This window comes from Motacilla alba, chromosome 2, assembly GCF_015832195.1.
Source record: "Motacilla alba alba isolate MOTALB_02 chromosome 2, Motacilla_alba_V1.0_pri, whole genome shotgun sequence".
Lineage (NCBI taxonomy): Eukaryota > Metazoa > Chordata > Aves > Passeriformes > Motacillidae > Motacilla > Motacilla alba.
Genome location: NC_052017.1, coordinates 91,955,533 through 91,968,660, shown reverse-complemented (window position 1 = coordinate 91,968,660; position 13,128 = coordinate 91,955,533). Strand labels below are relative to the sequence as shown.

Sequence of the window (13,128 nt, the reverse complement as noted above, 5' to 3'; positions counted from 1 at the left end):
CTTTGCACTCTGCAGGCATCTTTTACTGCTTTGCTACCTGTCCTCAGGGAAGAGGGCTTCCTGGCTTTTGCTTTGTTTATAACCGGGAAGAAGATGATTTCCATTTATGAGGAGAGCAGCCATATCCTCTGGAGAGGGAAGAGTGCCGGCAAGATGGGGAAGTGTTACAGATGCAGTTTGAATTGTAACAAACTGGGCACTTGACCTTGCTTCTCCTCTCTCTGCATTAGAAAACCGAACATTAAATATATTTATATAGTAGGTGTCTGCAACTTTTCTGCTTTGCACCAGCAGCACTTTGAAGTTGCTCCTCCCTTGTCCCCCACCACCTGAGGAGCCCACGATTTTGCTTCACTTGCTGATGCTCTTTCCAGTGCCGTCATCTCGGTGCGGGACGCACGGGGTTGCGCTGGCTGGACTCCTTGGCGTGGATGATGGCTGCCTCAGGCCTGCTTCTGCCAGGGCTCCGTGCCGCTCCTTCTCCTCCTGCCCGCGGGCCTGCTCCTGCCTGCCCCGGCCTGCTCCAGCCTGGGGAACGGGGGGCTGGAAAACGTGTCTCTGCAGGGGCAGCGCCGCCTGTTCCTGCCCCGCCAGAACACGGGAGATAAGCTGTCTGGGATTCCCACAGTCACACCAGCCAGGAGGGCATCCCGGTGCATCCGGGAGGCCGCAGGTGGAGGCAGGAGCTTGCCAGTGCCGTAGGGCCCGGGGCATCCGGGGCAGCGGCTGCGCGGGGCTGATGAGAGGCTGCAGCTGCCGGGGCTGGCCACGACCGCTGTTTATCTTGTGACTAACCTGACTGCAGCCAGCAAAGTTTGGGAGACTCCCAGAGGTCGTGACTTGAAAGACAAGTGTTGTAATTAATTTCTTATGCCACGCTTGTTTTGAAGCCTTTTTAATTCCATGATAAGAGGCAGAATCTGGACTTCATTTACAATCCTCTGGGTTGGAGGCAGGAACCAGAAAAGTGCTTTGAGAAGCACTGCAAATGTTTTTCTCTCCCTCTCCCCCTTTGCAGGATGTATGTGGCATTATCACACCACAACAGTGAAGCTATAAAAACATTGTGTCCTTTTTTTTTGAAGAGAGAAAACGCAACCTTAGAAAAATTTTTGACTGCATGAAACCACATATTTCTCTGAGAAAGTCTGGTAGCAACTTCAGAACACTCCAGGATAAAGGGTGTGGAAGAGATTGACGTTTATTTCTTTGAGACTTATATTTTCATTAAATATGAACTTCTCCACAGTTCAGTGATTTTTGAAAAATTATTTTTACTGGGAATTTTGAAGAATAAGTGAAAAGGCACTTCCTAGCTTGCCTGTCAGAACTAGCTTGGAATGAATAAGGTGTTACTCAGCAAAAGAATGCATGAGAAAGAGTTACTTCAGAACAGAAACAGTCTTTTTAGTAGTGTCCTTGTTTGTCACAGATTTAATGTTTGTAGCCTTTGAGTGTTTCTATTGCCACCTTTGGATAAGTGCTCCCAGTTCTGGGATATCTGTTCCTTCCAAGAAGGAAAACTGCTTGCATGCTACAGAAACATGATTAGCAGGTAGCTGAGCACAGGGCAATAAAAGAATCTTGACTGCTGTCAGTTTTGCTTTTAGCTGTGGAGGGATGATCACTCTAGACCAGAGAGGAGGAGAGCGCCTGGCAGAGAAGGCGTGCATAAGTGGCAGTAGCAGAAGGGAGCGTGAAGTACCACACTGGCTTCAGGTTCCCTCGGGTGAGCCACAAGCTGTGTTAGCTGGGTAATAGAGATTCTTCCTCACCTCTCTTGGCTGTTGAAATGATCTTTGCTGATCAAGTTACCTCTGAACAGAGGAAAAGGCTGTGTTTTAATATTTTTGTCTGTAGGATAATGGTTCTGATCAGGTTCAGTATTGCAGTCCTTAAAAAATAACTTCCTTTCACCTATGCCTGTGTAAGTAGTCTCATCATGCACCTACACCACCTTTATTTTATGCTGCCTGATGTTGTGCTCCCTTTTCAAGCTACATTTGAAGCTTCTCCTGCGACTAGTATGAGACAAAAATTTTGTTTCTTCTCGGAGGTATAAAATTTGTATTCTGAATTCATGTGATCCTGAGGTGAATTTATTTTTATTACTTGTGCTTTTTCCAAATATTGCAGCTATGAAAAATAGAATTATATTCTCCTGAATTTGCTCTTTGGCTTAATCTGTAAACATTTCATGTCTTCCACTCTTTAGACTTGCACAAGAAGTAATATTTTCTACTACCAATTGGGAAGCTGTTGTATTCAATATTCACTTGATAAAATTTACCACTTTTTGTGTCATTAATGAGATTTTTATGGTATCTGCACTGGCTAATAAGAGTTATTGCAGTTTCGTCTCTCATTTTGTTTTGCATAACACACACATTTTCTGTTGGAAAAAGTGATTCCTTTTGTGCCTGTTTAAGGGAGCAAATGGTGCTCCCCTCAATTGCCTGATCTGATTGAATAGGATGGTGTTTGCAGGTGAAAATGGAATGGTTGAAGTAGAATAATTAAAGGTTGCTTTTTAATAACTCTAAATCTTAAATGATAACTCGCTGAATAGATTGTATGAAATTACGGGTTGTGGAGGGTGGTTTTGAGGGTGATTTTTTTTTGCCCCCCCAAACATCTTTAGATAGGATTGATAGCCCTCCCATTTTGGTGCCATCAGCTGAATGAATACAGTTGTTGATGGCTGCTGGGAGTTGTTGGATACATGGTGCTAGGCTTCGGCAGGCCAGCAGGAGAGCTGTTTACAGGTGGTGCTGTTGCCCTCTGCATGCATCACCGATCCAGTACTGCTGCTGGGTGTCCTCACTGCTGACTGTCCTAGGAAGCCAGCTCACTATCAAAACCTCCCTGGGGCAGCACCTGTGACCTGGCACGAACATAATAATGATTGATATCTGAGAGGTGCAGCAGAAACATGACTCCTCCCAACTTCCAACTGACCTCCTGCAGGAAGTGGGAAAGATTAACTAATACTTTATAAAAACCCGGCAATGAAGCCAAAGGTCAAACCCCACAATTTTCTAGTGCTGCAATAATGTAATCTTGGCATAATGTGGTTTGTGGAAAGCAGCAATGGGAGAAAAGCTGTTGTTTCTGGCATGTTTTAGGGTAGAAGAGAAGTCACATATCAAACTTAATGGAAGAAAACCCTGAAAATCCTACTAATCACTATCTGCACTTCCACTGTAAAATTTGGAGTCCTGTAGTTGGCTTATGGGACAGTTTGGAAAGCTGCGTTTTGATATTTCTGAGGACAAGGATAACTTTGGGAGGCACGTGCGTGGATGCTTGCTTACATTTGGTTAAACTCATCTCTTCCAAAGGCCTCGCTTCTTTCATCGGACGAACTTGCAGGTCATGCTTCTGCTCCATTGAAGCAGGGCTGGGATTCAAAAACAAGGGCCTTTTGCTGGGAAAGGAAGAGATTCAGCAAGGGAACAGTGGCCTCTGATGACAAGCAGTGAGAAGTGCAGGAGGCCACGCCAGCAGCACAGGCTAAAGTCCCAAGGAATTGATTGTCTTCATCCTCAAGGCAACCGGCTTAAAAATGTTTTTTGTACATGTCTGACACTGTAAAGAGACTGAGATTGATGAAATGCTAGTTTTGACTGCTGTAACATGCTAAACCAAAGAACAAAATAACATTTACCTTCTTGAAAGAAGGTAGGATATTACAAGTTTATAAACATGTTGGAAGTAGAGATACATTTGTATTATACATCTGTGTTAGGTTTTAATCCTAAGCTACTAATGAACACTTCCTAAGTAGGAAGGCAAATTCATCTCTAGTGCTAACTGAATCACTGCAGAGAGAAGGTTGCCTTTTGCAAAACTGCAGTTTATTAGGCATAGTTCCTGCTTCAAAAGTCCTGTTGAATGTTAATGATAAACTATAACTTTCAGGTGGTCTTCTAAATGTTGATGAGATTGTGTCCAGTTTCTTCTGATACAGTTATACGAGGGGAGAGAGGGAGTGAGTATCTGTGTGTGGGTCTGTGCATGTGTGGGATACATTACTTGATTTTTGACAGAATGGCAGCTACAACTTCTTTACCTACAGTGTGGTGTGGTTTTTTTTTTTCTTTGGTTCACCCAGAGGTTGCTGGCAGCAGTATGGCTGGGGTTTTTTTAAATATTCCTGCAACACATACAATGCAATGTTAGCATTCAGATAACCTTCTTTTTCCCGCCATTAAATACTCCTTGATGAGCAGTATTGGCACTGGTCCTCCCCCCAAGTCATAGTTCATTTTGTATCTGTTTCCTCTTAAATCCCTTTGCATGCAGTCAGCCTTACAGGTCATAAATGAGGGACTGCCAGCTTATTTGCTGTCTGATTGCTTTCACAAATGCTTCTGGTGTTGATCTTTCTGAGAAAATAGAAAGTGATTGCAGTTTCTGTCAAACATGGACAGTGTTTTGTAGCCGGGACACAGAAAGGTAGAAGGGTTAAACATGACACATTCCCTTGAAGTGGCTTTATGACTGCTGCTAATTTGAATGCTCAGTAATAGAGATCTGTTGGATGGAGGGGTTACCCTTCACTATTAATGACTCATTGGCCTCCTTCCCAAGCTGCCTGAAGTGCCGCTCTCCCTAGTGGAAGTAATTTTGTCTTTGAAGTACTTTCCAGGGCTGTCAACTAACGTTCCACAGTTCCCAGAGGAAATAATAAGCCATGAGTGCATGTACACTGAAAATGTAGAGTCTGAAACGAACTGTTCCTATAGGAGCCTGGCAGTCTGCTTCTCTGTGGAATTCAGCTTGTTTATACAATCTTATCTGGCTAAGCTTTGGTATTTTATCTGGCAGGCAGTTCCTATGAAAAGCAGCTGTCCAAGCAGTGGGAGTGGTGCTCCTGGTGGTATTTTCAGAAGGTCTATAATTTCTTGTTTCATGTAAATTACAGAAATACAATACTCTCTTGGCTACAACCAAATGCTCTAAGCAGTTTTCTTAGCCTTATAAATAGCCCGTTAGTATGCTCTGCTGTTATGTCCTGTGTGACTTAACGACGGGATTCGTGATGCCCACTAGGAAGGTGTAAGGTGTTCTGTAACGCCACAGGATGACTACAGAATTGTTAGAAGAGCACCTCAAAGGTATAGATTTTACAGGTAGGTTTTTAACCACCACCATCACTGTTGTCAAGAAAATGAGTACAGTCTCCATCTCTGCATGAAGAGATCTGTACATATATCTTCTCTAACAGAAAGGTCCCTATGGGTAAGTATGTAGTTTTAAAAAAACCCAAAAACCAAAAACACCTCACTGACTAAACACGTAGTAACAGAAAAGACTCAGCCAAAATACTCCAGATTTTGTGTAAGTCATTAATAGAGAAAATGTTTCTTCAAATGTACTGAAAGTTGAAGCTTTTGGGGAAAAGAGCAGCTGTTCGGTGCCTACAGAGGAGCTTGAGGTATTTTTTGTGTAGCTTTGGGTTGCAGACTCAAGTAAGAGAGAATGGAAAAGGTCAGGAGTTATTCTTCAACTGTGGTAAATGATGTTCCTCATCTCTTTTTACAGGAGCAGTATTTTCAGTCAAAAGCAAATTATGGGCACAAGTAAAATTCAGTCCAATCTGTTAAAGTTTAGTGGTTATCCAGGATTATCCATCCAGTTCGTAGTACATCTTATCTGAAAGCACTGCATCTTGTAGATTAAAATGATCCATATAATCTGGCATATTGCAAGAAATTAGTAACATGTTCAAGACCTAAAATACTCATTCTCCCTCTGTCACCTGTATGTATGTAAGTAACATTTAAGTCTGGCCTCCTAATATGAGTCCCTGTAAGATTCAGTGCTTTAAGCATTGTTCAGATGTGCCATTTGGTGCTACTTCTCATGCTAGTACACATGCAGAGTTCTATAGACCCCTTCTGTTCTGCAAAAGGGGAATTTGATATGGCAGCAAATGAAAAATGAGCTCTGTCTGGTTCCATATGGTACATTCTGGTCTTGCCTGTAGCCTGGCATCAAGCACAGTCCATTTCTTTAGCTGAAGTGGCATTCCTACTTACAATCCTGTATGGTGAGAAACTCAAAACCTAACAAGTTGCTGACCTTCATTAAAAGAGTGTCATCATAAATTATGCACTGATGCAGTTTCCATTTCAGCCTGACACATGCCTCCTGAGCAGTTTAGTACTGGTCACCTTTTTGTGACCACCCCATAGCTGATAAAAGTGAATGATGTTGGCTGAGATCTCTCAGTTCCCTTGTGAAGAAGGAAATTTTATTTTCATTTTGGTAGGGATTGATGACTTTCTGCTGCCACAGCAACATCTAATGATGTTAAACTTCAGTTGACATACTCTTCTTTATTCCTACAGCAAGAATAGTGGTTCTAAATAACATTGAGGGTGTATCTGTTTTGTTCTACAGGATTGTTTTCTTTGGTTTTACTATTTTTTAAATTTTATTTTAAGGTGATGTCTCAAGTGAATGTAACCACTAGAAAGCAGGTTATCTTGAATTCAAGTAATGTAACAATCCCTGTATTGTCAAAGACCATGTATTCTGAACTTCAGATTTTTTCTAGAAAATAAAGTTAATATTTTTTCTTAAAAACTCTTCAAATTAGCTCCCATTTCTCCAACCTGTAATATCTTTTAACAGTTTTTACCTCTTATAATTAGACTTCATCTTCCTCGTATGGAACCCCATTTATAGTCAGAATTGGAAACTACTGCTTGGCACTGGTTTGAAAACAGTAACTCCAGTCATCAGCAGGACATGGATTTCATTTTTTAACATGGTCCAGCCCTGTAATACTAAATCCTAGAACGGTCAGTGGTCCCACACTGAAGGTAACCTGCATCACTTGTAATGTAATAATGCTCATGCCTGGTTTGTGTTTGGAGGAAAAAGTTAGCATTTTTGTGGTGAGATGGGCTTTTTGTTATTAAAGGGGGTGGTTGTTTTGAAGCTGTTCAGAGGTTAGGAATGCTGGCAATCATCTGGGGAGACTGGTTAGTGGGCTGAGCACAGGTGAGGAGGTCACAGGCACAAAAGAACCACTTCTTTTGTGCCAGTGCCCTGCTGGTAGTTCAGCTCAAGGGAGATGCCTCAGAAATTACTTACGTGTGTCACGAGGGCCATCATACTTCTGTGACTTTGCTACTTTATCATCACAAACTTGCATCTTGTGAGATTTAACTCTTTAGGCTGTTGTTAATTTAAGGGAAAGAAAACGGTTTTGTCAACAAATATTCACAGAATAATTATTTGGTAAAAATTTTGCAGGTTTACATTAAAGTAATTAAGTATTAATATATTTACAGAGAGAGAGAGATAACAGCTACCTGCGTGCTTCCAGGGGATAGATGGCTAACCAGGGCATGTGTTTCATTTTACCTGCTGTGCAATGAACTTTACTGACCTGCCTAATTTTTTGAGTCTTTAAGGAAAGCTTTTGTTTAAGCTTTTTTTGCCAGTACTCCTAGAGACAGTCTTAAATGCATAAAAAAAAAAAAAAAAAGTAATTTTAATTGGCATCTTAAAATGAAAAAGATTCTCTTGGACTTTAAGGCAAAGCAAAAGATTCTTTGTGAAAAAGATTCTCTTGGACTTTAAGGCAAAGCACTACTTTTCTAAGCACTGTACTTCAAGTAAGGAAGAATTTGGATTCTAGATCTGAAGCCCCAAGTTGTTTTCATAGAACTGTCACAGAAATTTATCAGTGAATTGTGGGGGTGAGCTGCGCAAAGTGTTGGAGACTGTGGTGATGAAAGATACCTCTTGTACACCCATACTTTACAAGGAAAAATATTTGTTGTGAAGCTTTGGAATTACCCATCAGAAGTAGCTGAATGTAGATGGTGATATTGTTGATGGAAGAAGAGGAATAATACCTGGATTTGGCTGCAGTAATTTGCTACTATACTCAAAAGTGTAGTCACTGCACTGACTGTTCACCCGGTGAACTTGAGAAGGTGCCATCTCTCCACAGTCACTGTTTTGGCTGTGAATACCAGAAACCAGTCGGGATCTTCTTGTGTTTGGGTGATTTTAAGGACTTCCAATCCTGTACCTCACCGGTCTAAATAACACAATAGGGCCCGTGCGGCTGGTAGAGCTCTGAAAATCCTGGGAAGAGAGAGGTGAAGTTAAACACGACAGATTTGTCCAAGGAATATCTTCATTTCACAAGAAACTTTTTTGTCAGGATGACCTTCCAGATGCCTTGTGATCTCCTCAGGGTTACTAGAGCCAGTGTAAATAAGTTATAGGAAAATGCAGAAATAATCTTTCTGAAGTCTTTAAATGATTTTTTGCAGCCCAAAGGACTGTGTAGGATCACTGTATAACTTAGACTGGAAGGGACCACCTCTGGAGCCCACTTAATCTAACACTCCGCTCCGAGGAGGCTCAGTTAGGTCAGATTGCTACTGACCACTTTTTTTAGTGTCCTTTAATTAGTGTAACTTAATGCCACTTAATTGAAGTCTGTCAATAATACATCTTGAAAGTGGACTTGAAAATGAAACCTTGCAAGACATAAAAATGCAATTATAAGCTTGTTTTTACTAACGCCCTTTCCCCTCCTCCAACCTTTATCAGGTATTGTCTTACTCTTTCAAACGTTGCTATGCAAGGTTAATTTGTCAGACAAACAATTTTTGTAGGGGCAGTTCTGTTATTGTACTTTGTATGGTACTGCTCGTCTTCAACAGGAGAATAAACTGAAAGTCTGTTAGTTTATTTGAAAAGTATGCTTAAACTCCTGGTAAAATAACTTTCCAGCTAGTGCATGGTTCATGTCTAAAATATGCACAGTATTTTTATTGTGAGATGTGGTGCATTTGAACACCAACAATTTAATGACTTGAGTATTTTTTTATGCAAAGCACAACATGAACTTCTTATGTGGAATAACTTAGTTTACTTGGATGAATTAAAGGTGATCACTTTTCACATGCCCTTGAGATAACTGAAGCCTATACAGAGACTGAAATATTTAGACATTTCCTTAAACTGCAGACCCCAGAAAGGCATTTTCCTGTGAATCCTGCTCTCAAGGCAGGATTGTGTGTGTGAATCCGCGTCTGTTCTGTGATCCTTAGCATACAGACAAGTTTCCTTCTACCTGCTTCTCTTTCTGCCAGGCTGCTTGCTTACACACTACCTTTTGTTATATGGTAGTTTTAGCACTTTTTATTGCTGTCAAGTTCAGCTGAACTGAAGTAAAATACTCCAGAGAGAAAACTGATGTACCAAGAGATGCATATTAACAAAACTCCCTTACTAGAAAAGCTTAGGCTGAAAAAATATCTAACTACTCTCTTGCACTCTTGCTTTCATGTTTGTACCTAAGGTTAAGTGTATTGGGTATTAAAACACTCCCCTGTTCAGACTTTCAGGTTAGGAATGCATATATGCTCCTTGCCCACTTGGGAGGTATGTGTAAGATTACAATCCAGCTCTGAAAATACAGTTTCATGTCCAAGATGGTGTATCAGGCTTGCAGCAAGAAATTGCCTTCTGCACAGCTGACAAGAGTTGAGAATCAGAAGTCTCTTCTCTCCAAAACGTGGAAGAAGTCATTGTAAACAGTTAATTATTCTGAGTATTGTGCTGATGGACATAAAGTGAAACAAAGATTAGAGTAAATGGAAGAATTAATTTGATTTTTTCCCACATTGGTATTATTTTTTCATATTGTTATTATTATTTTCATATTAGTGCCTTCACTGAACCAATTGGAGGTGGAAAATGCCCTGCAGATTGAATTATTCTGTTTGATACATTGGTACTGTTTCTCTTTCAGATGAAGTGGATTACAGCAATTTCGGGACCAATACGCTGTCGAGGAAGAAGAAGGCTCTGGTGACACTGCGCAATGACAACCTCCGCCGGCGTCCTCACATCAACATCAGTATGCCTCATGATTTTAGACCAGTGTCTTCCATAATTGATGTGGACATTCTCCCCGAGACACACAGGAGAGTGAGGCTGTATCGACACGGGTGTGAGAAACCCTTGGGGTTTTACATTCGCGATGGCACCAGTGTAAGGGTGACTCCTCATGGACTGGAAAAAGTTCCCGGTATCTTCATCTCCCGTATGGTTCCTGGTGGCTTGGCAGAGAGCACAGGCTTGCTGGCTGTGAATGATGAAGTCCTGGAAGTCAATGGCATTGAAGTAGCAGGAAAGACTCTTGACCAGGTCACAGACATGATGATTGCCAACAGCCATAATCTCATTATCACGGTCAAGCCAGCAAACCAGAGGAACAATATTATTCGGAGCAGTAGGATGTCTGGTAGCTCTGGGCAGTCTACAGACAGCACTGCGAGTCACCATAGCTTGCCCACACCCCACGTGCTGCAGAACTTCCACCCTGATGAAATGGAGAGTGACGAAGAGGCTGACATTGTCATCGAGGGTGGTCTGGAGCCACAACACATTCCTAAACTGCACAGCCTTACTTCCAGTAGCCTCTCTCGAATCAATGGCAGCAGCCTTAGCCACAGACTTCAAAGGGACCTGGTGCTCAACAACAGCTCTGGCCGAGAAAGCAACGGCAACATCCACAAATTACTCAGTTCCTTAAAAACTGATCCCCGACACAGTCTGGTTATACCCAGAGGAGGTATCGAGGAGGACGGAACAGTCATTACACTTTAGTAGCAATTTCTGCAATTCTCCTTACAGTCTTAAGTGCCAATTGGGACAATCGACTCGTGCAACACGTGCACGAAACAGGGAGCTGACATTCTCACAGACCTCACAGGTGCAGAAAATTGTTGCTTTCTAGGAAATGTGGCATCTGGAGTTAGACGTAAAACTGTCCTGCACTGCAAAATTTGTCAGGAGAAAGCCAGAGTGCAAAACCTGGTTTATGTCCCAGCCCTGAAGTGAGAACACAAATTTGTTTTAGTTGGTATAAACCTAAGCATTCTTACAGGCTACCCATGGCAGTGTTATATACTCAGGTTTGAAAGCATGGGTAGACGTATTTATACATGCATATATATGAATTAGATTTTAATAGTAACAGACATGTCTATTTGAAGTGGAATCTGGTTTTCTTCTAATACCAGCTAAGGAGAGAGTGCTTCTTAATAGCTATCCCGTCTCCTTCTGTTACACGCAGCCCTTCTGCCGACTTGTTTACGCCGTCTTTTGAGCGTTATGTCTAATCCAGACGAGCTCTGTAAAAGCAGCCGTTTCCTATTCCGGTGGTAGCAGCGTTCGGGAGACGCTGCAGACACATTTTCCAAAGGAAACGACAGAAATCCATATCCATGTAAAACCCGCATGTCTCCGCGGCCCGAGGGGCCGTGGCCGCGGCTGCCGGGCCATGGGCGCCACCTGCCGGCCGGCGGGGGCACCGCAGCGGGGGCAGCGCCGCTGCCGCCTTGTATTCTCTCACCATATTTATTAGATGATACCTCCTTTTTTGATTTGTTTGGGTTTTTTTCCCCTTTCCCGCATCATCTCTGTTTTTTTCAAAATCAAAAATCATGGTTCATGTGAGTTTTTAGGCGTGCAAGCCTCAGAGCTGTCACAGGTCCTTGCTGTACCTTTGGGGCAACCTGAATCCGCAAGGTCTTTCCTTGATGAGAGATTGCCCTGTGGAGGGAGGGGAGGGGTGCTGACTGACTCTCAAGCCTAACTTAGAATAGTTCTGTTAATTTTGAGCTCTTCCAGTAATAAAGCTTAATGTCTACACAGGACTTCTAGAAAGTTAAAATATACTGGATATATGTGAAGGTCAGACACCTTTGCCGGGTGGCCGCAGGTGGCTAGAGTGACCAGTGACTGTTGAGTCAGTACCTGTCTGCTTCTGGAAACACCATGAGTTTTATGAAAGTGGTCTAATCTAAAATATTTTGTTATACCTTGATCAGTGTAAGGAACAAAATATAAATGTTTTAAAATGTATTTTTCTACTTTTAGCTTGTGTCATTTGCTCTTTGTTTTTAACTTTGTAGTACATTAAAGCTTTTTTTTATATGGTGGAATAGACATTTCTTAAATATTTTATGGATATGAAAATTCAGGAGTCTTGGTTTGGAAAAATTACATTCTGTTTTGCAATCTGTAATGGCTGGAAAAAAGGATGTGTGGACTAATTCATTGTCGCTAATTTAGAATACCTGTGGAACAACCAGTCTTCTGCTCATGGTTAAATATCTTTGGGACATTGAACTTAGTTTATTTCTTCTAGATATGCTTTAAGAGTTTATTTTAGAAGTCTTTCACTTACTCTAATTAAAACTTTTCTAGGTATCAAAGCAGCTATAGAGCTGTACTTTTTTTTCCCAGCACAGTAAGAATAGAACATTGATCCTGTTCGTCTTAAAACTGTGTTTGTACTTTACCAAAGGTTTTCATTAAAAAAAAATAAATTGGTGCAGTAAAACAAATGAATAGCTGTATATGCTTCAGTCAATCAGACCATTTTATCCGGAAAAATTCATTACACCTTAAATAAGACTACTTTTATGAATAAGTGGATTTGTCTGGCTGAAGTTACTCATTTTACCTTAGTTAACTGATGAAAACATGACCTTGTCTGCAATAAAATGTTCGCTGTCTTACTTCTGCTCTGTATTTTCTCCCTGTGCCTCAAGCATTTTATATGGAAGCATCTCCCCTCCCTATGAAAACAAGGTATCTGGTTTGGGTGGCTCTTCAACTATGCAACTATTTTAGTGCAGTGTCTTTTCTCAGCGCTGCTTTTACACTAAAGATTCCTGTTATCCCGATTTCCATGGGAACCAAGTGCTTTCTACCCTCCTCACAGCATGGCCTGCTGCAGACCTCTGGGCTTTGAGGGGTAATTCTGGCTCCATGGAAAGAGGCCAGGATCCCTCTGATGGCCACTCTGCACCCCTTTGCCCGGAGCCTGCTGGCTGTCACTGTCCATAGAAAGTGTTCTCGTACAATCTATCCAAACTTGCCACCCCATTCGTCCCAAGAGGGAGGAAGCGTAAGTTGTTTCACACACATGTCCAAATCACAAACAGAACAGCCAGCTGTTGCTGTGTCAACCGTGGATCCAACACTTCGTGGATTAACTTTTAAGGCTTGCAAACATTTTGTGCAGCATCTTCGTGAGGAAAATAAACAAGCACACACACACACACAAACCCC

At 41.8% G+C, this 13,128-nt stretch overlaps 1 protein-coding gene across 1 annotated transcript in view; it reads left to right on the top strand.

Annotated features, from left to right (window-relative positions):
• PARD6G (par-6 family cell polarity regulator gamma) overlaps positions 1-12,600 on the top strand; it is a 64,757-nt gene extending 52,157 nt beyond the window's left edge. The window contains exon 3 of the mRNA XM_038127970.1: positions 9,794-12,600. Within this exon, the coding sequence (XP_037983898.1) occupies positions 9,794-10,653 (860 nt within the window). The 3' untranslated portion in view covers positions 10,654-12,600. The remainder of the gene's footprint in view (positions 1-9,793) is intronic.
• Positions 12,601-13,128: the final 528 nt, after the last annotated feature.